Source organism: Prionailurus viverrinus, chromosome D4 (assembly GCF_022837055.1).
Source record: "Prionailurus viverrinus isolate Anna chromosome D4, UM_Priviv_1.0, whole genome shotgun sequence".
Taxonomy (NCBI): domain Eukaryota; kingdom Metazoa; phylum Chordata; class Mammalia; order Carnivora; family Felidae; genus Prionailurus; species Prionailurus viverrinus.
In genome coordinates, this window is record NC_062573.1 from 5,321,488 (window position 1) to 5,341,038 (window position 19,551).

Genomic DNA, 19,551 nt, shown 5'->3' on the forward strand with positions numbered 1-19,551 from the left:
CTCACAAAGCCTCAAGAATTGAGAGAGGGGGCTGCCAGGATATCTTCAGGCTAACTAGAAAATTCTGTCGGCGTGAACTCAGTAGCCCAGCTACATCCAGATTGTCAAGGAGGCCTTTATGATAATCCAGCACAATTATTTTACCTTAGAAGAGCCCAGGTTCCACACCTGTAACTTTCATTTAACATAGTCCTGTTCTGGCTTTTCCCCACCCCACCCCAAAACAGGCTAGTGTTTTGTTAAGAGACAGAGGGTTTGCTTGCATGGAAAGGGATTGAGAGAAACTGACCAACATTTCCTGCAGTGTGGTGTGTTTCTGGTCACTGATCTAACCTCTAACCAAATAAGCAAAGTTAGGCATAGTAGACTTGTCTTCCAGTGCTTCCATTGTTCAGAATGTTTTATGTACCTTCATGCCCTCTGCCAGTTTACTGGAAAAGCTGTTTGCCTTTGCTTTCGGCATTTTTGTCACTCGCCAAGCCCATCCCATCTGCTGTTTCTCATCTGTTCTACTGGTCACTGTAGGAAAATGAAATGGCTCACCATACCATTGGTTGTAATTTAAAGACTCCAAATGTCTTTTTATCAGAAAAGTTTTTCTTCACAAAATTGAAACACCCGTGTTAAAGTTCATACAGAAATGTTAAGCTTCAGGTTCTGCTACGAGAAGTAGCATTGTTTTTCCTGCAGCAAGTCTGTGATAGCCATGTTATTTTTCTTAATGAATAAAAAAATATAAAACTATGTTATCTTTCTAGAAAGCAAATAGGCAAGCGGGGCTTGTAAGTAACACTACAGTGCCATATGAATTTATACTGTTTTAAAATAAGCTTTGAAGAAGACAAAATGAGATGAGCTATTACATCTCCTCTCCTGTTTCCTACCTCATGAATATTGAAACATTCTGGATCTTTGGACTTTTTGACTATGAGAGCATGAAGAAACATGGTCATTCTGGTGGTGATGTGAAGGGAGTCCAGTGCAAGCCTTCTGTTCACTGCCTGTGCCTTTCATCTCTTTTTAGCAGAATCTACTGCCTCCAAATGTTGACTGTCTGTAGCAAGATGATGTCTGTTATTTTTTTATAAGAGTTTGTGATTATAATCTGACCTTGGGGATGAAAGAATTTATCTAAATATTTTTGCCATTGTTCCCCTTTTAAAATATATGTGTTGCAGTGAGCATAAGATGTTATTTATAAGCTGCAACCACTGGATGAAAGTTCCAGAAAGGTCAAAAAGAGCTTTTGTTTGCCTTGTCTTTTCCTATGCAAACTTCCTCTGACTCACTCCTGTCTTCCATTGCCCGCTGCAGCCCTCCCTCCCTCCCCCCCCCCCCACCCCGCCCCGCACCTTCCAAACACTCCTACTAAGATGATTGAATAAAACTTAGCTTGCATCACTTTTAATTTGAAGATTGAAGTCTTAAAAAAATAAAAGTACTGTCCATGCCTTTTCTTGAGATTACATGATTTAGCAGTCAGTCAACCTTTGTCATGTCTAACTTTTAAGAGAGTCTAATCATTCATTTACAGTAGTTTGTTTTATCTGGTACATGAGCTTTACACAGATGCTTGTATTGACTACAGTTAAGCATTTTGACTTAAAAACATTAAAATGAGTTCATTGTATGTTTCATGTTATTAAAAAGAATTAAGCAAATCAGGAACTAGATCATTGGTGAAGTGAACACCCACAGTATATGGCTGCATATTCATAATATATCTGTGTTTATAAATTACATTAATAGGTTGTTGTGTTTTTTTTTTGTTTGTTTGTTTTTTGAGGCTTCCCATTCTGTGAGTAAAATGGGGCAATGAATGAGAGCCTGTGTTGTGGCTTTGTTGGCAGAGGTTAATGTGAAACAATGCAAATATCTGCTGTAGAGCTCACCTGGTCAGAAAATAAGTGTGTAGCACTTTAGCCTTTCGAGTGTTGCAGCTGATAGAGCCACAGTTCATTCTTTCATAGATTTGTTTTCTGTTGGGCATCATGCTTTTGGTTTTAGTTAATGGCAGTCTGTCAGAATATATAGTACAGTGCCTTAATAGAATCTTATAATAACTAAGGAATCCAAAAAGTATCAGTGATCTTGTGTTGCATTTAAAAATATTTATAATGTATCATTTGGCCCATACAAACATACTGCCTCTGTGACTGTTATGATTATTCTAGGAAAAAGCATTGGGTGGACTCTCCTACATCTGCGAGAGTTCTTACAAGAGAACAGTGCATCTGATTGCATTGGATTAGACAAAGAATGATTCCTCAGGAAATATTTGTATGTTGTAGGCATTATAAATATTGCAGCAAATATGGTTTAAAAACTCACTTCCTAGTGGCTTAGAGGAAATATATATTTAATGATCCAAATTTGGATTTAGAATTGTGACATCTTCTCAGATATGGATATTTATCATTAATCACATGTTTGAATTCTTACTTCTGCTGCTCTGGGCCATCTAATCCAACTTTAAAATGTTAAGGCAAGTCAGATAACTGTAATTAGATACAATTCTTTGCTGCCCTTAAAAAAAGGGTATATAAAACCTGAAATATTCCAGTGTATTCCATTATTATAGTTTTAATAATTTTGTTTTAGAAAAGAAAGTAATGAGAGAAGTTAAGGTGATGCTTGAAGAGTTCTTATCAGTGGAGCAGAGTTTCTGTGAAGGGTTTTCGTGTTGGATGAGTTTATTTAGTTGTTAAAAAAAATTATACTCAGTGTATTCTTGGTAAATTTCAAATTGATTACATGAGAGAGTCCCAGTTTTCCTCAAGAACTCATCAGCAATTCTTCTGTAAAGGAAAGTTGTTATTGCTCCTGGTCCCAGATTTGTGCTGTTCGCACCCCACCAAAGGCAAAAGTGCTACGTACCTATTTTGTGTCCCTGTAATGTTATACATATGCTTAATAAGATCCCAGATTGTATGTAGCAGTGGTCATGTATTTGTTTACTGGATGAATGCTCTTGTGCTCCTGTTGTACTTGTGCACAGAATGGCTCTGATGACTGTTTACTTATGTAATCATCGTGCACGTAATTTAAGAAGAAAGCAACAAAACCAAATCGTGAAATCTTCTGGGAGTCTTATTAGTTCATTCAGATGCTGCTCTTCTTTTTATTTTTATTTTTTGGTAATTTGACAGGAACCCCTTGGTCAAATTGTATCTGTCTCTCTTTATCCCGTTTTCCTATTAGAAAAGGTTGCGATGAAAGATCCTCCGGACTTACTGGACAGGCAGAAATGCCTGGACGCCTTGGCGTCTCTTCGACATGCCAAATGGTTTCAGGTTGGCTCTTTGTTATTATCTTATTGTTATTGTAGCCTTGTGCAGGTTTCATTTGGAACACCTGCCACTTAATGGTTTCTGTGCACGTAATGTATAAAATGGGGGCGCTTTCTACCTCATAGGGTTATTTTAGGAGTAAATGAGTTAATTTAGGTAAAATGCAGAGTACAACTTCTATTACAGTTAATGATGTTTAATTATCACATAATCTTTTTTGGCTTAGTACTCTGAATTTCAAATGATGGCTTATAAAATACAAACAGGGATGAGAAAAGCTGAAAGTTAAGATAGATGGTTGCCCAGAATGGGATTACCAGGAGGCTATAAAAGCTATTTTAATAATATGCTTCCTCTTCTTTAAAATCTGCCTTTCTAAACTACAATTTTACTACTTTTAATAACTTGATTTTTTGGTTTGCTTGACAACTGATGAATGACTGGATAATTAGTATTCACTTTAAAAAACCTATCCATGTCCCATGTGCTTAAAATAAAGATTGGATTTCAACAGGGATATTGGAATCATTTTGTTTGTTTTAGGCAAGGGCAAACGGATTAAAATCATGTGTAATTGTCCTCCGCATTCTGCGTGATTTGTGCAACAGAGTTCCCACATGGGCACCATTAAAAGGATGGGTAAGTACTTATGGTTAAAACCAAATTCTGTAGCTATAGTGAGATGAAATCCTGTAGAAATTACACATTACTGTAAAACGGCTACAGTCTGAGTTTAGATGCGCCTTGTTTTTGTTCTAGAAAAAAATTGTACATCTTTTCAGATACTTTTTTACACATATAGCCTGTCTCCTCCTACCTCATCATATTCATGTTACAGAGGCTGAGATATTTTTTCTGACAGGAAGGTTCTATGCCTGTTAGAAGAGACTTCTTGCACTTTACTCTGTACTGATGGTTGATTACTGTTCACCTAGTGCCCCTGAAAGCCTCCTTGACTGACACATTTCTCTTTCAGGGCTACTTCCATTTAAAATAAAAATTACCTGATATGTCTTGTATATGGCTCCCATATCCTCTTTCTCTTTGAGTATAGACATTTAAAAATATGGTTGTTTTAGTGAGTAAAGTCAGGCAAACAGTACAGTTATTACAACTACAGGCATGGTTTATAATGTATCGTGCAAAAACTTATTTTATTTAGAAATTATTATGCTTGACCTAATCAATACCACAGTGAAGAACATTATAAAACAAATAAAGCTCTAATGGATCATTTTAGATTAATCAAGCAATTATTACTCTGACATAGTACATGCGTTTTTAGTTTATTAACTGTGGAGATTTGGTCCTTTGTTTATTCTAATCGTAGTACTTGGGGTAGGCTGTGTGAAGTCTTATTGTGGTTTGATGGCTTCCTAGGTTAAGTAGGAGATAAGTGGGCTGGGTTTAAACATTGATTAGTTATTAGCTATTACTAACTGATACATAAAGCTTGTTAAATCAACTAGATGACCACAGTTTCTTAAGTGATCCTTTCAGGGTAGCCCAAAATGAAGTTTTTGTAACAAAATGTCTTCTATGTTATCTCAAAAATGATTAATTTAAAAACTCTGGTGGGGTAAAAGTTGATAAATCAAGCAGGAAGAGTTAATTGGGCCCTAAATTATTAAGTTGACTTTCACCTTTTTGGCCTCCATTGTAGATAGAAATGTCAGCTCACATTTAACTGGAATCCTTTTAACACTTGGTGCATGTACTAATTTGTAATTTAATATCTTCTAGCCACTAGAGCTTATATGTGAAAAGTCTATAGGTACTTGTAATAGACCTTTGGGCGCTGGGGAGGCCTTGAGACGAGTAATGGAGTGTTTGGCATCTGGAATACTACTTCCTGGTAAGGGTTTCAAACTCTGGAGGCAGAAGAATCAGAAAAATTTCATTTTAGTTTATTTTTCTAAATATGTGCTATATTTGTCCTCTGCACAGGAAAATGATGCGTAGGTGTTATTTTGCTTGGAATGTTAGCAACTAGAATGTTTGAATGTTGGGAACATGATATAAAACTCTCTTTCAATAACTGTAATTTTTGTTTTATATGTACTAACATAAAGGGTACTAATAAGATATTGTGTCTGCTATGAATTTGCTTTACCTAGAGTGCTGAATTTCAAATGTAGATGTTTGGTTAAAATGTATGAAGTTCGTTCTGTTTGCAGTCAGGTTTTTAATTTGGAAAAATTAAATTTGGTCTTATTTTATGTATGTAATCCCTTTAAAGATCTGGGATGGTTCATCATACTGTTTCTAAATTCTCAGAGTAAGACCCAATTTTGTCGTTAGATGCAAGTGACTTCCAGTAAAATAAGGACATTTGAGTGTTAACATATTGAAAATGAGAGAGTGTCCTTTTTATTCCATTTAATTGAGCAGATTTTTAACCTAGTTCCTCAGCTATTTTTTTTCTTTCCATTCTTTTCTCTCTTTTGTGTTAGTTCATGGAATTCTAAACTCAGTTCTAAATGGTTCTTGTGTTTTTCTTTTGCCCTTGCCAAAGGTGGTCCTGGTCTTCATGATCCTTGTGAGCGAGACCCAACAGATGCTTTGAGCTATATGACCATCCAGCAAAAGGAAGATATTACCCACAGTGCACAGGTAGAAGATGGGGCATGTCACAGTGATCTATTAGATATCATAACTTTATTTTCTGAAGTGTTCTATTTAAACACTTATTTCTTGTCTGTTACTAGGGTCTTTTGCCATCATAAGGATAGCATTTAATGAATGTCTTTAAATGTCATAAGGGCTTTATGAATGGCCATTAAAATGTGAATAAACATAATCTTTTGTTCTTTAGCATGCACTCAGACTATCAGCCTTTGGCCAGATTTATAAAGTGCTGGAGATGGACCCCCTTCCATCTAGTAAACCTTTTCAGAAATATTCCTGGTCAGTTACTGATAAAGAAGGTGAGTGTTTTACTGGGGTTGGACGTGGGCAGTGGTGATGTTCATGGGATGCATCGCTTGTTAGAGCTAAGGGAGCTAAGGGAGTGTTATTGTTAATGCAAGCCATGTATTGCTTTTCTTCCTGACTTTCTTTTCTTTTGTCCCATCAGTGACTTAGCTTGCTATCATTTATTCTTACTAGTGACAAACTCACTTAGCTATGTCGACCAGATTCCAAGCCACTTTACTGCATAGATTTAGGAACCACACTTTGAGAACCCCTGGTCGAAGAAGAAAAGCCGTAAGCTAGGAGGCAATGTTACCACTGTCACTGACCAGTTCGATCTTTGTCATGCTTGGAAGTGTTGTGTAACTAAGAAAGAGAAAGATATAGAGGAGGAGAAAAAAGTATACTGAAAAATTCAGTACACTATTCCGTTTGACCTAATGTGTCTGAACTCAGAGTTTTGAACCTAATATGGCCTAGGTTCCAGCTAAAACCTCCACTAATTTACTAGCTTTCAGCCTTGAGCAACGGGTTCATCTCTCTCTCTCTGTAGTGTTATTACCTCCACTTGATTGTCTGATGTCAGATTAAAATGCCCAACTCAGTGCCTGGATTATATAGCAGATACTCAAATGTGAATCACTTTATCACCTCATGGTGCCCCAATAGATGTTCCCTCCCCATCCCCCATCTCCTATTATACTAGAAAGTAGGATGTTGGCCACTAGTTGTTCTTCACTTGGGACCCAGCCCATCTCCCACAATGGATATTACTCTAATAATTTTTATAGGACAAAAGTAGTGTAATGGCCCAGTCTGTTTATTTAGACAGCAGAATTCCAGGGGTTAAACGACTTTTCAGGGAGAGTCCACAAAACCAAAACTCTTTCATAATAGCACCAAGGCTTTTTTTTTTTTTTTTTTTTTTTTTTTGGGTCTTTTCCATTCTTTGTCCCATAGTGTGCAGTTTTCCAGAGACTGCATGTGGACTGCATGTGACATGTGATGGCATCATCTCTCTGATGTTTAATGGGATGTTTTTTGTATACTCTTGTATTAAAGTTGTTTTAATTTCTAATATGCTAAATATTGATAGGTATAACCCACAAAACAAAGCTCTTAGAATGCCCAGTAATTTTTTTTTAGATAAGGGGATCCTGAGACTATAACTTTGAGAATCACTGCCTTATGCTGTAAACCCCTCAGAGGTAAGGAGTTCTCCAGGTCCTACTCTATAACTTAAAAACCAGTGCTCAAGGGTCACCTGAGTGGCTCAGTCAGTTAAGCATCTGACTCTTGATTGATTTCAGCTCAGGTCATGATCTCATGGTTTAGGAGATCAAGCCCTGTGAGCTAACGGTGTGGAGCCTGCTTGGGACTCTCTTGCCTCTCTGTCTCTGCCCCCTTACCCCTTCACGTGTGTGCTCTCTCTCTCTCTCTCTCTCTCTCTCTCTCTCTCTCTCTCTCGCTCTCTCTCTCTCTCTCTCTCTCTCAAAATAAATAAACATTAAGAAAAAACAAAACAACCAGTGCTCAGTATTTGTGCAATGAAAGACACCTTCCAGTGGGTGCTCACACAGCAGCAAAGAGTTTTTGAAAAGGATTCACATAGCCATGTGACATTAAGCACTGTCTGTGGATTGAATAGAATTTTCAAATATCTTAGGGAGTTTTGTGATTAGTATGGAAAATTTTGTTTGAATTACTGAATTCATAGCAGCTCTTTTGGTTTTGTATTTTTATCTTTCACTAGATAGTAAAAGTGTATCTACTGTTATGTGACTTTGTTGGGTTTTTTTCTTTTTTAACTTTAAAGGTCTTTCTCATTAGTTTGGCAACTATTGGTCTGTCAATTTATAGCTTAAAATAGAACCAGACTGTCAAGTGTTTCCACTCAAGCACTATCAGTTACTAGCTGCATGAGCCTGGCAGTCACTTACCTGTCTGTGCCTTAGCTATAGGAGGAAGGGACCGTGGCCATTGCCTCCAGACCCTTATGGTCTTCTTCCTCATATCTTCATGTTTTTAGCACCTAGCTTCCTGGCATTGGCATTCACACTTGATTCTTGTAATTCTTGGTGATTTCACGATGCACTCAGATGATTTTTTCCAAAATTCTGACTTCTTAATTCCTTGATTTCCTCTCCCACAAATGTTTTGTCTTCTACCCTACGTGAGTTATCCATTCTGTGGACATACCCTAGACCTGTCTTCAATAACTGTACCCTCTCCATAATCTTATTTTCAAGAATCCTTCTTTCTAACTGCCTCTTATCATCGCTCTGGTACCCTTGCTCCAGTTATTGAGCCTCAACATTGATTCTGTTGCCTTCTCAGAGTCCTTCACCTTCCTGATGTTCTCTTCTGTCCCTTCTCTGCTTAGATTCAGTGGCCCATCATTATGATCACTCCCTAGCACATGCCTTCACTTCCTTGATCCTTTCTTCTTGGCACAGTTCTAACTGGGGAAATCCAACTCTGCCGGAACCAGGCTGTTGAACATCATTGGGGGAAAAATACAGTCACCTTGAATTTTTCCCTTTTAGGTCTATTGCAAATAGACCGTTTGTGTATCTGGCAATCCTCCTGTAAGTTCTAGAGTTCTCCAGTTGTCCTAGATGACAGTTTTACACCTTTTCTCATTTCATACTTCCTCTTCCAACACCTCGCTCTCATCTGATGACTTTGTTTGTTCAAAGGACTCATGTACTTTGGATAAACTCCCTTGACTGTGGATAGACTGTCCAGACTCTTAAGACAAATCTTTCTGCTTGTCTACTTTATCCGATCTCCTTTGCCTACAAGTGGACGTTATTCCAATAATTCTCTCTTTTCTTACTAGCATCAACTCTTCCCGTTCTACGGGATCATTTTCATCAGTGTAAAAATTTGCAGTAATATCTCCCATTTGAAAGATGAAACCAAACTCCCTGATTCTGCAGCCCCCTCCAACAGAGTCTCGTTTTCTGTTCCCCTTTATAAGTACTTTTTAAAGGGTGGCCTATTCTTTTCCCCTTTTCTTCACTTTTAAAAGTTTTTTTTTTTTTTTTTTTTTTTTTTTAATGTTTGTTTATTTTTGAGAGAGACAGAGACAGAGTGTGAGCGGGAGGGGCAGAGAGAGAGGGAGACACAGAATCAGAGGCAGGCTCCAGGCTCCGAGCTGTCAGCACAGAGCCCGATGTGGGGCTCAAACTCATGGACCGTGAGATCATGACCTGAGCTGAAGTCAGGTGCCCAACTGACTGAGCCACCCAAGCGCCCCATCTCCTTTTCTTCACTTTTAAAAAACTTATTCTAATCAGGCTTTTTTCCTCACCGCTCTACCAAAGTCTCTGTTATCACCTTCATGTTACTATACTCAGCATTAGTTTTCAGTCCTCAGCTGAATTTTTAGCCACAGTTGACACAGATAAGCACTGTTTTTTCTCCCAAATTAATTTTGCTAGGATATTTCATGTATACATAAAGGTATAAAACATATACCACTTAAAAAATGATTAAAAAAATTATATACAGTTACCACCCTGGTTGAGAAACAATATTGTTAGCTTCTCAGAAAACACCTATTTATCTCTCCACATCACCTCCTTGCCCCATGAACTAACCATTCCTGACTTTTCGATAGTCATTTCCTTGATTTTTTGTATAGCTTTCCCACCTGTATATGCTTTCATAAACAATTTGACATTGCCTATAACTTCATAGAAAGGAAAAACAAACTGAATTCTGTGATTGACTTCTTTCTGTCCAGCATTGTTTGGGATAAGTTCATGTTGCTGCATATAGCTATGTTTGCTCATTTTAATAGCTACATAGTTTCCATTATGAATGTACTACAATTTACCCATCTACTTTTGCAGGACATTTGAGGTCTTTTCATTTGTTGGCATCCACCTGCAATGTTGCTGTGAGCATTTTTGTACATGCCTCCTGGGGTGTATATCCAGGAGTTACTGTAGGCTAGGATATGATCTAGTAAATGGTTATATATATCCGTTTACACTTTGACCAGCAGTGTATGAAAAGTTCCTGGTGCCCTGTATCCTCAACAGCATTTGTCATTGTCACATACTTTTTCTGACATGAAATACTAGTTCTCATTTGATTTGTAGATCATTACTTTCTCTTGGTTCTTCTAGCCACACCGCCCTCTCCTCAGTTATGTTTGTTTTTCCCCACCTTCCTGGTTTCTGAATATTTAAGTGTCCCAGCGTACAGTCCTCAGACTATTTCGTCTCTTCATTTATACCCCCTCTTTAGGCAACCTCATCTAGTCCCTTGCCATGAAATATATATATCTCTACTACCAGCCCTGAGCACAGACCCAGATATCCAAAGTCCTCTTTGGTGTCTCCATGGGGAAGTCTAAGAGACACCTCAAACTTAAGATGTCTAAAACTCAAATTCCTGTCCTTAACCCTGCTGCTGATCTCCTCTTGACATAGTTATCCCCATCCCAGTCTTTGGGAACTCTGTCCCTCTATGTACTCAAATCAGACACCTTCACCCTTGAGTCCTCTTTTTCTTTGACTCTGATCCAGACCATCAGCAAATCCTGTCTGTTTTACTCTCAAAGTATGTCCAGAATTGAGCTATTTCTTTAACTCCTTCACTGCTGTGTTCCTGACCTAACCTGTCATCATCTCTCACCCTGATTATTGCAGTTGTCTCTCCTATCCGGTCTTCCTATTTCTGCCCTTGTCCCCAGTGTCTGTTTTCGACAAAGCTGCGGTTCTTTCTTTCTTTCTTTCTTTTTTTTTTTTTTTTCATTTCTTTTTCTTAACTTTTTATCTGGAAATAATTACAGATTTCACAGAAAGTTGCAGAGACAGCACACAGAGGTTGCATGTACCCTTCACCCAATTTCTCGCAGGTTACATCTTATGTGACTAAGTACACTATTAAAACCAAAAAACTGATATTGATACAACTTGTATTTGTTTTATGGCATTTTTATCACACGTGTTGATTTGTGTAACCAGCCTCACAATCAGGTTGCAGAACTATTTCACCACCACCAAGATCTCTCTCGTGTTGCTCCTTTGTAGCCACACCTACCCACTCCTCTCCTCTCAGCCATTCCCAAGCCCTGCAAACCATGCATTTTTCTCCATCTCTATGATTTTGTCATTTCAAGGATTTTATTTATTCACTTATTTATTCAAAAAATTTTTTTTAAACGTTTATTTGGTTTTGAGAGACAGAGACAGAGTGCAAGTGAGGGAGCAGCAGAGAGAGAGAGGGAGACACAGAATCTGAAGCAGGCTCCAGGCTCTGAGCTGTCTGCACAGAGCCTGACGTGGGGCTCGAATTCAAGAAGCGCGAGATCATGACCTGAGCTGAATGAAGTTGGACGCTTAACCGACTGAGCCACCCAGGCACCCCTCAAGAATTTTAAATAAATGAGTTATACTGTATATGATCTTTTGAGAGCCTTACCACCCCGTCCTCCCCCAGCATAATTCCATTGTGGTCCATCCAAGTTGTGGTGTGTGTCAGTAGTTAATTCCTTTTTACTGTGGAGTAGTATTCTGTGGTATGGGTGAGCCAGAGTTTGTTGAGCTATGCACCTGTTGTAGGATACCTTGTTTGCTTTGGACAAACAAATAAAGCTGCTGCAAACAATCTTGTGTAGGTTTTTGTGAGAAGTTCACAAAAATATAAATTTTTATTTGTTAGGTTGGCCAGCAACTTTCCTTTGTTGTAATGTTTTGTCAAGTTTTGGCTCTAACGTTATGCTGGCCTTATAAAGTAAGTTGGGAAGTATCCCCTCTTTTTCTGTTCCTTGGGAGAGTTTGTATAAGATTGATGTTTCTTAAGTGTTCGGAAGAATTTATTAGCAAAGCCTTTTGGTCATGTGGTTGTCTTTGTGGGAAGGTTTTCAGTTATGGGTCTAATTTTCTTAATAGGCAAGGGACTATCATCTTCATGTCAGAATTTTGGTAAATTGTATTTTTCTAGGAACTTGTCCATTTTATCCAAATTTAGAAATAGTTTATAAGATCTTATTTTTTAATTGTCTGCAATATCTGTAGTGATGTCCGCTTGTATGCATTTTATGCTTCCTTTTTTTTTCCTGATCACTGTCATTAGAGGTTTATCAGTTTTATGAGTCTTTTCCAAAAAATCAACTTTGGCTTTGTTGATCATCATCTGGTATATGCTTATATTCCAGTTCATTGATCTGTATTCTTATCCTTTGTTTTTCCTCACCACCTTCTTTGGGTTTAATTTGCTGCTGTTTTTTGGTTTGTTTGTTTGTTTAACTTTTTTAGATCGCTGAATACATTATTGCTCTCTTTTGGCCTCTTATTTTATCATGCATGCTATTAAGGCTGTAAATTTTTTGTTATAAACCCAGATTTATATGCATTCCACTCTTTTGACATGAGTATTTTCATTCTCACTCAAACTATTTTTTATTTTTCCTTATTATCAGCTTTTTGACACAGGAGCCATTTAGATAGCATTGCTTCATTTCTAGAAAAATGAGGATTTTCGAGTTACCTCTTTATTGCCTATTGAGTGATCTGAGAACATGCTTTGTATGGTTTCTGTCCTTGGATATTTCTTGAATCTTATTTTATGGCCCTGTACATGGTTTTTTGTAAGTGATTCATACTCTGAAAAAGTATGTACATTCTGCAGTTGGTGGTCAGAATGTTCTTTACATGTCAGGTCACATTTGTTTATTGTGTTGTTCACATCTTTTATACCTGTAGTGTAGTTTTTTGTTTTCTTCCTCTCTCTAGTGGATGGTCTATTTCTGCCTATAGGTCTGCCAGCTTTTAATTTATACTGTATTTTTCATTTCTAGAATTTTGGCTCTTTTATATGCAGATTTTCTGCCAGAAATTCTTCTTGTTGTCTTTTTTTTTTTTTTTTTTTAAGCATTCTGATCATTCTTTTTAATACAGTGTGTTTTTGAAAGCTCAATCATCTGCGTCCCTTTTGGGTCTGTTCACGTTGTCTGCTCCTTCTCTTGATTTTTAATCACAACATCTTGTCTTCCCATGTACCTAGTTATTATGAGTGCTGGAGACTGTAAAATGAACAGTTGTAGAGAATTTAAAACCTAGAGTAATGGTATCTTGGAGGATTTACATTTGTTTCTGAGAGCTGGCTAGTGGAATTGGCAGTCCTGGATCATTTTAATGCAATCAAGGATTGAGATGATTTGAAGCTGGACTTTTTAGTTCATGTGAGATCCAGACTGTTTCTACTTTATTTACTTCCAGTGTATGACATAGTAGAGGCCCAGACCCCAGTGTGGGGGGTTCAATAGGTCTTTGCTGGGTGAGCTTCAGTTTTAGACCCCTGAGATCTGAGGGCCTGTTAAAAGTTACTCTGTCCAGTTCTTAGTGGCTTCTTATAGATTTGGTAGATGCCCCTAGGGGAAATGTGGCTTTAGGTGCAGGGTTTCCATTATCTCCCAGATCTTGACTCCACAGTTCGTTAGTGCCCAGGAGTAGATCTTTTTTTCTACACTTTTGTCCAGCTTTTCTAATTGCTCTTGTCAGAAAAGCTTTTTGAATTTACTTTCTCATACTGCGTAGTGGAACATCTTTGTTGTATAAGTTCCTTTGGTGAATTAGGGGCAGCTAGGGTTGTCAACTGTGGCCCTTCCTCATCTTCTACAATCATCCCCTTCTTGTCTAGGCTACTCTACCCACTTAGGCCCTTATGCTGTTTCTTAGCATGTCCCTATCTTAAGACCTTTATTCTTGCTGTTTTCTTTCCCTGGGACTCTTCCCCATATTGCTGAATAGCTCACTCGTATTTTCTTCAGGTCTTCATCAGAGGGTCACCTTTTTGATCCCATCAGTGATACCTTTTTGACCTTGCTAATGAGCACCACATATGAAATAGCAACACCTCCACCCCCTCAAGCCTCTTATTTTTCTTCATTTTGCTGACGACCATAAGACGTGATTAGTTTCCATCATTATGCATATAAGCTCTTTGAGACAGTGTTTTGTTTCCATTACCTGTCCAGCACCTAAAGTTGTCCTGCACATAGAAAATGCTTAATATAATATTTGCTGCTGAGTGAATATAAGAATGAAATTATAATGAAGATAAAAGTACAGACTTCATAGTGTTTGTGAGGATTAAATAAGTTAACACAATTAAGTGAAGCCATTTGCAACTAAAGTAAGTACAATACCAGGCATATGGTAAGCACTCACATAGTATTTCTCAAAATTGTTGCCTCGCAAATGATCACTTCTCATTTCTAGATATGGCAGAGATTGAAAATGACTTGCTTTTTTTAAAGCACCACTCTCCCCCTTTTTTTTTTTGCTTACATTAATATTATGATTAACCCCAGATTTTATAGCCTTGGGGCTGGGATGGTAGAATGAAGCTTAATCCATGGGACTCTATTCATGTAGCTGGAGGATTTAGAGAATAGATCTGTGCATTTAAACCAGCTTATGATTTCCAGGCAATCAGGATGCAGCTTTTAATGTAATTTAATGAGTGGGAGAGTGATTGAATAGACATCGTTCATTTTTAACTTTGATCTCGTAAGGACTCCATTCTGGGAGACTGGCACACTCTCAGTTTTAGGTAATGCAAGTGAAATACAATACTAAGCAGATATAAGCAAATATTATTTTCTGTTGAAGAGAACATCAAGATTTATTGACCTGAGTGGTAAGTATTGACTCAAGCAAATGCTGAAGTCAATGTTTACCGCAAGGGACAGTAAATCTTGATGATCAGAGAATATGTAGTTAATCTCAGAGTTTCATTAGAAGTATCTGGAAATCTTGTGGAATGAATCTCTTGAGTATAACTTTGCTTTTGGAAAAACCCAACAACCATCTTTTAAGTTGAAGACACAGAGTTCTTTAAAGTACTTGGACATATTGATGAGATTTTTTCCTGATTGTTTTTAACTTGGACAGCCGAGTTCCTGCCTTATGTCTGACAGTGTTATGAGCTAGCTTCTTTATCCAAGAAATTGATTGATATCAAGTTCAGTTAGATTTTGTTTATATTGTTTATATTATTTTGCATGATATTGTATATAAGTCTTAATGCACATAGTTTATAAGATAAAAGACAAGGAACAAATATCTTTAACATTTATAGTTTAGCAGAAATACAAGATCTCTATGTATGAAATAGGCAATGACACAAGGCTACGTATGACACTTTATGTTTCTGATATCATAGAAATTATTTTAGAAAGTTGAGAGGAAAGTTGTTGAAAACTTAATGGAAAAGATGAACTGTAAAGAAATTCTTTTTTTTTTTTAGTTTTAATTTTAATTCCAATTAGTTGATAAACCATTTTAGGTATACAGTATAGTGCTTAACAGTTCTGCACATCACCTGGTGCTTGTCACAACAAGGGCACTCCTTAATACCCATTATATATTTAACTCAACCCCTCGCCCCATTCCCCCTCCTTTCTGGTAACCATCAGTTTGTTCTCTTTAACTAAGAGTCTGTTTCTTGATCTCTCTCTCTCTCTCTCTCTCTCTCTCTCTCTCTCTCCCCGCTTTGCTTATTTGTTTTGTTCACTAAATTCCACATTTGAGGGACACCTGCATGCCTCAGTCAGTTAAGCATCCAACTGTTGATTTTGACTCAGGTCATGATCTCATGGTTCATGAGGTCGAGCCCCGTGTTGGGCTCTGTGCTGACAGCATGGAGCCTGCTTGGAATTCTCTCTCTTCCTCTCTCTCTCTGCCCCTCCTCTGTTTGTGCTCTCTTACTCTCTCAAAATAAATAAACTTAAAAGAAAAAAAATCCACATATGAATGAAATCATTTGGTATTTATCTTTCTCTGATTGACTTACTTTGAATAATAGTCTCTAGCTCCATCCATGTCATTGTAAATGGCAAGATTTCATTCTTTTTTATGGTTGAATATATATATAATATATATTTATATACACACAATGGAATATTACATATATATAATATAATACACACACACACACCACATCTTCTTTATCCATTCATCTACTGATGGATTCTGGGCTGCTTCCATATTTTGGCCTTTGTAAATAACACTGCTATAAACATCAGGGTGTGTGTATCCCTTTGAATTAGTGTTTCTGTATTCTTTGGATGAATACCTAGTAGTGCAATTGCTGGATCATAGGGTAGGTCTATATTTTTAACTTTTGGAGGAACCTCCATATTTTTCCACAGTGGTTACATTAGTTTGCCTTCTCACCAACAGTGCAAATGTTTCCTTTTTCTCCACATCCTCATCAACACTTGTTTCGTGTGTGTGTGTGTATGTGTGTGTGTGTGTATGTGTGTGTTTAATTAATTTAGAGAGAGCGAGCCAGGGAGAGGGACAGAGGGAGAGAGAGAATCTCAAGCAGGCTACATGCTCAGTGCAGAGCCCAATGCGAGGCTTGATCTTACAACCCTGGGATCATGACCTGAGCTGAACTCAAGACTTGTACACTCAACTGACTGAGCCACCTGTCTTGTGTTTTTTATTTTAGCCCTTCTGATAGGTGTGAGGTGATATCTCATTATGGTTTTGATTTGCATTTCCCTGATGATGAGTGATGTTGAGCATCTTTTATGTGTCTGTTGGCCATCTGTATGTCTTCTTTGGAGAAATGTCTTCTGCCTATTTTATTCTTTTCCTTCCCCCCTCTCCTCCTTTTAAAAATAATCTCTACACCAATGTGAGGCTCAAACTCACAACCCCAGTATTGAGTTACACACTCCACCCACTGAACCAACCAGGTGCCCCTGTCCATTTTTAAATTGGATTATTTGTTTTTTGGATGTTGAGTTATATCAGTTCTTTATATATTTGGGATACTAACCCTTTATTGGATATGTCATTTACAAATATCTTCTCCCATTCCTTAGGCTGCCTTTTAACTTTGTTGATTGTTTTCTTTGCAGTGCAGAAGCTTTTTATTTTGATGTAGTCCCATTAGTTTATTTTGCTTTTGTTTCCCTTGCCTCAGGAGACATATCTAGAAAAAAGTTGCTATGGCCAATGTCAAGGAAGTTACTGCCTATGTTCTCTTCTAGGATTTTTATGGTTTGAGGTCTCATATAGGTCTCTAATCCATTTTGAATGTTTTTGTGTGTATGGTCTAAGAAAGTGCTCCAGTTTCTTTCTTTTGCATGTTACTATCCATTTGTTGAAGAGACTGTCCTTTTTCCACTGCATATTCTTTCCTGCTTTGTTCAAGATAAATTGACTATATAGTTGTGTGTTTATTTCTGGGTTTTCTATTCTGTTCCATCGATCTGTGTGTCTGTTTTTGTGCCAGTACCATATTGTTTTGATAATAAAATCTTGAGTAGGATTTGAATAGGCGGAAGGCTGTTTTAGTGTGAGAAATGATTAGATTTTCCAAAGCATGAGATTTTAATATGTGGGCTTAAAAATTTTCTATAAGTAATACATGTTAAATTACAGATATATTTGAAAAGACACAAATAAAAATAAACCCTACCACCAGAGATAACTACCTTTAACATTTTGATATATATCTTTGTAGACTTTTTTCTCTTCCTGCATATACAGGTGTGAAAAATGCAAAAATATCGTATGAATGAATGCCAATTCATATGAGTAAATGAGAAAATAAATATATAAAAGGATAGTATTAAATTGTTTCCTAAAGATTCATTAGCAATTTTTTGCTATTATAAGCTTATATCTATGGCAATTTAATTGATCAGTGAAAGTACTGTAGTCCTTGTGATTCCTAAGGTTTTCCTTCCTGACCTCATTGTTTTGACTGATAATGAATTTGTTATAATTTTTTTTAGGTGCTGGGTCTTCAGCTCTGAAGAGGCCATTTGAAGATGGATTAGGGGATGATAAAGATCCCAATAAGAAGATGAAACGAAACTTAAGGAAAAGTGTGTATTCTTACAGATGTGAACTAGAAAAGATTTGTAGTCTCAGACAAGAAAAAAAATTTTCAAAGTGAAGAATTTGATTGATTTGAATTTGAATTTTAAGAGCATATCTTAACAAAAATTGATGATTGAAGAACTTTCTTTTGTTTTCAATTTTCATTGCTTAAGATATATTAGTATTGACAAACTAAAATTGATGTATAGATGTAGTAATTCATATCACTTGTATAATGATATTAGCATAATTTAAGTGGCTTTAGAATTACTTATGAAGTGAAATTAATTTGTATATGTGTCTTCAAATTCTTGCTTTTTAAAACCTGGTGAATTTATAGTGATCACTGGGAACCTACAAATGCATAGGTTAAAGCAAAATGGTTTAATTTTTGATCTCTTTTTTTTTTTTTTTTTTTTTTTTTAACAGTTCTGGATAGTAAAGCAATAGACCTTATGAATGCACTAATGAGGCTAAATCAGATCAGGCCTGGGCTTCAATATAAGCTCTTATCTCAGTCTGGCCCTGTCCATGCCCCAGTCTTCACAATGTCTGTAGATGTGGATGGTACAACGTATGAAGCCTCAGGGCCATCCAAGAAAACAGCAAAACTTCATGTAGCAGTGAAGGTACAGTATTGCTTTTATTTAGCAGGGCTTTTTTATTATATGTCATAAATAAGGTGCTTATTTTCCTAAAATAACAGTATTTTTAAAGATTTTAATGACAACGACATAGAGACTTTTGTTACCTCTGGATTACAAAACATTTCTTTTTTGGTTATAAAATTAATATGTGTTGATTATATGGAGTTTGGAAAATGCAGAAAAAAGTAAAGACATAAAAAATGGGCAGATCACTAATATTTATATATAGTATGTTGGTTTTATTTACTTCCAATCTTTTTGTTTGCTTTTTTTTTTTTTTTTTTAATTTTTTTTGATAGAGAAAGACACAGAGTGCAAGCAGGGGAGGGTCAGAGAGAGAGGGAGATATAGAATCTGAAACAGGCTCTAGGCTCTGAGCTGTCAGCACAGAGCCCGATGCAGGGCTCGAACCCACGAACCGTGAGATCATGACCTGAGCTGAAGTCAGGATGCTTGACCGACCAAGCCACCCAGGCACCCTTGTTTTTTTTGTTTTAACTTGAGCTTACAGTGTGTATGTAATTTTATCCACTGATTTTTTTTTTCATTTACTGTATTGTCAGTGTTTTCTCATGTTATTAAAATCCTCACAAATAATTTTTAATGGCTTTATGATATAACATTTGGATGCACTATTATTTGTTTAAACATCTTCCTAGCATTGAATATTTTCTTGTTTGCAGATTTTTCCTGTCATAAATAAATTTAATTATTATATTTGTGCATATGGTGCCTTTTCTGTATTCCAAAGTATTTCCATAGGGAATAGGTTCAGGATTGAACCAAGCAATCATGCATGTAGGTTTGTAGAAAGTTCCTAAATACTGGAATTTTTCC

General features: G+C 36.8%; 1 protein-coding gene across 9 annotated transcripts in view; it reads left to right on the plus strand.

Annotated features, from left to right (window-relative positions):
• STRBP (spermatid perinuclear RNA binding protein) overlaps positions 1 to 19,551 on the plus strand; it is a 72,789-nt gene that overhangs the window by 18,211 nt on the left and 35,027 nt on the right. For 8 of the 9 annotated variants that reach the window (XR_007146134.1, XR_007146135.1, XR_007146136.1 and 5 more), the window contains exons 5-11: positions 3,202 to 3,293; positions 3,834 to 3,929; positions 5,034 to 5,145; positions 5,806 to 5,903; positions 6,106 to 6,217; positions 17,980 to 18,072; positions 18,497 to 18,696. Coding sequence is in view for 3 of the 9 variants with exons in the window: in XM_047829202.1 (XP_047685158.1) it covers positions 3,202 to 3,293; positions 3,834 to 3,929; positions 5,034 to 5,145; positions 5,806 to 5,903; positions 6,106 to 6,217; positions 17,980 to 18,072; positions 18,497 to 18,696 (803 nt within the window). In the remaining 6 variants the exon portion in view is untranslated. The remainder of the gene's footprint in view (positions 1 to 3,201; positions 3,294 to 3,833; positions 3,930 to 5,033; positions 5,146 to 5,805; positions 5,904 to 6,105; positions 6,218 to 17,979; positions 18,073 to 18,496; positions 18,697 to 19,551) is intronic. The other variant, XM_047829204.1, reaches the window with a different exon arrangement.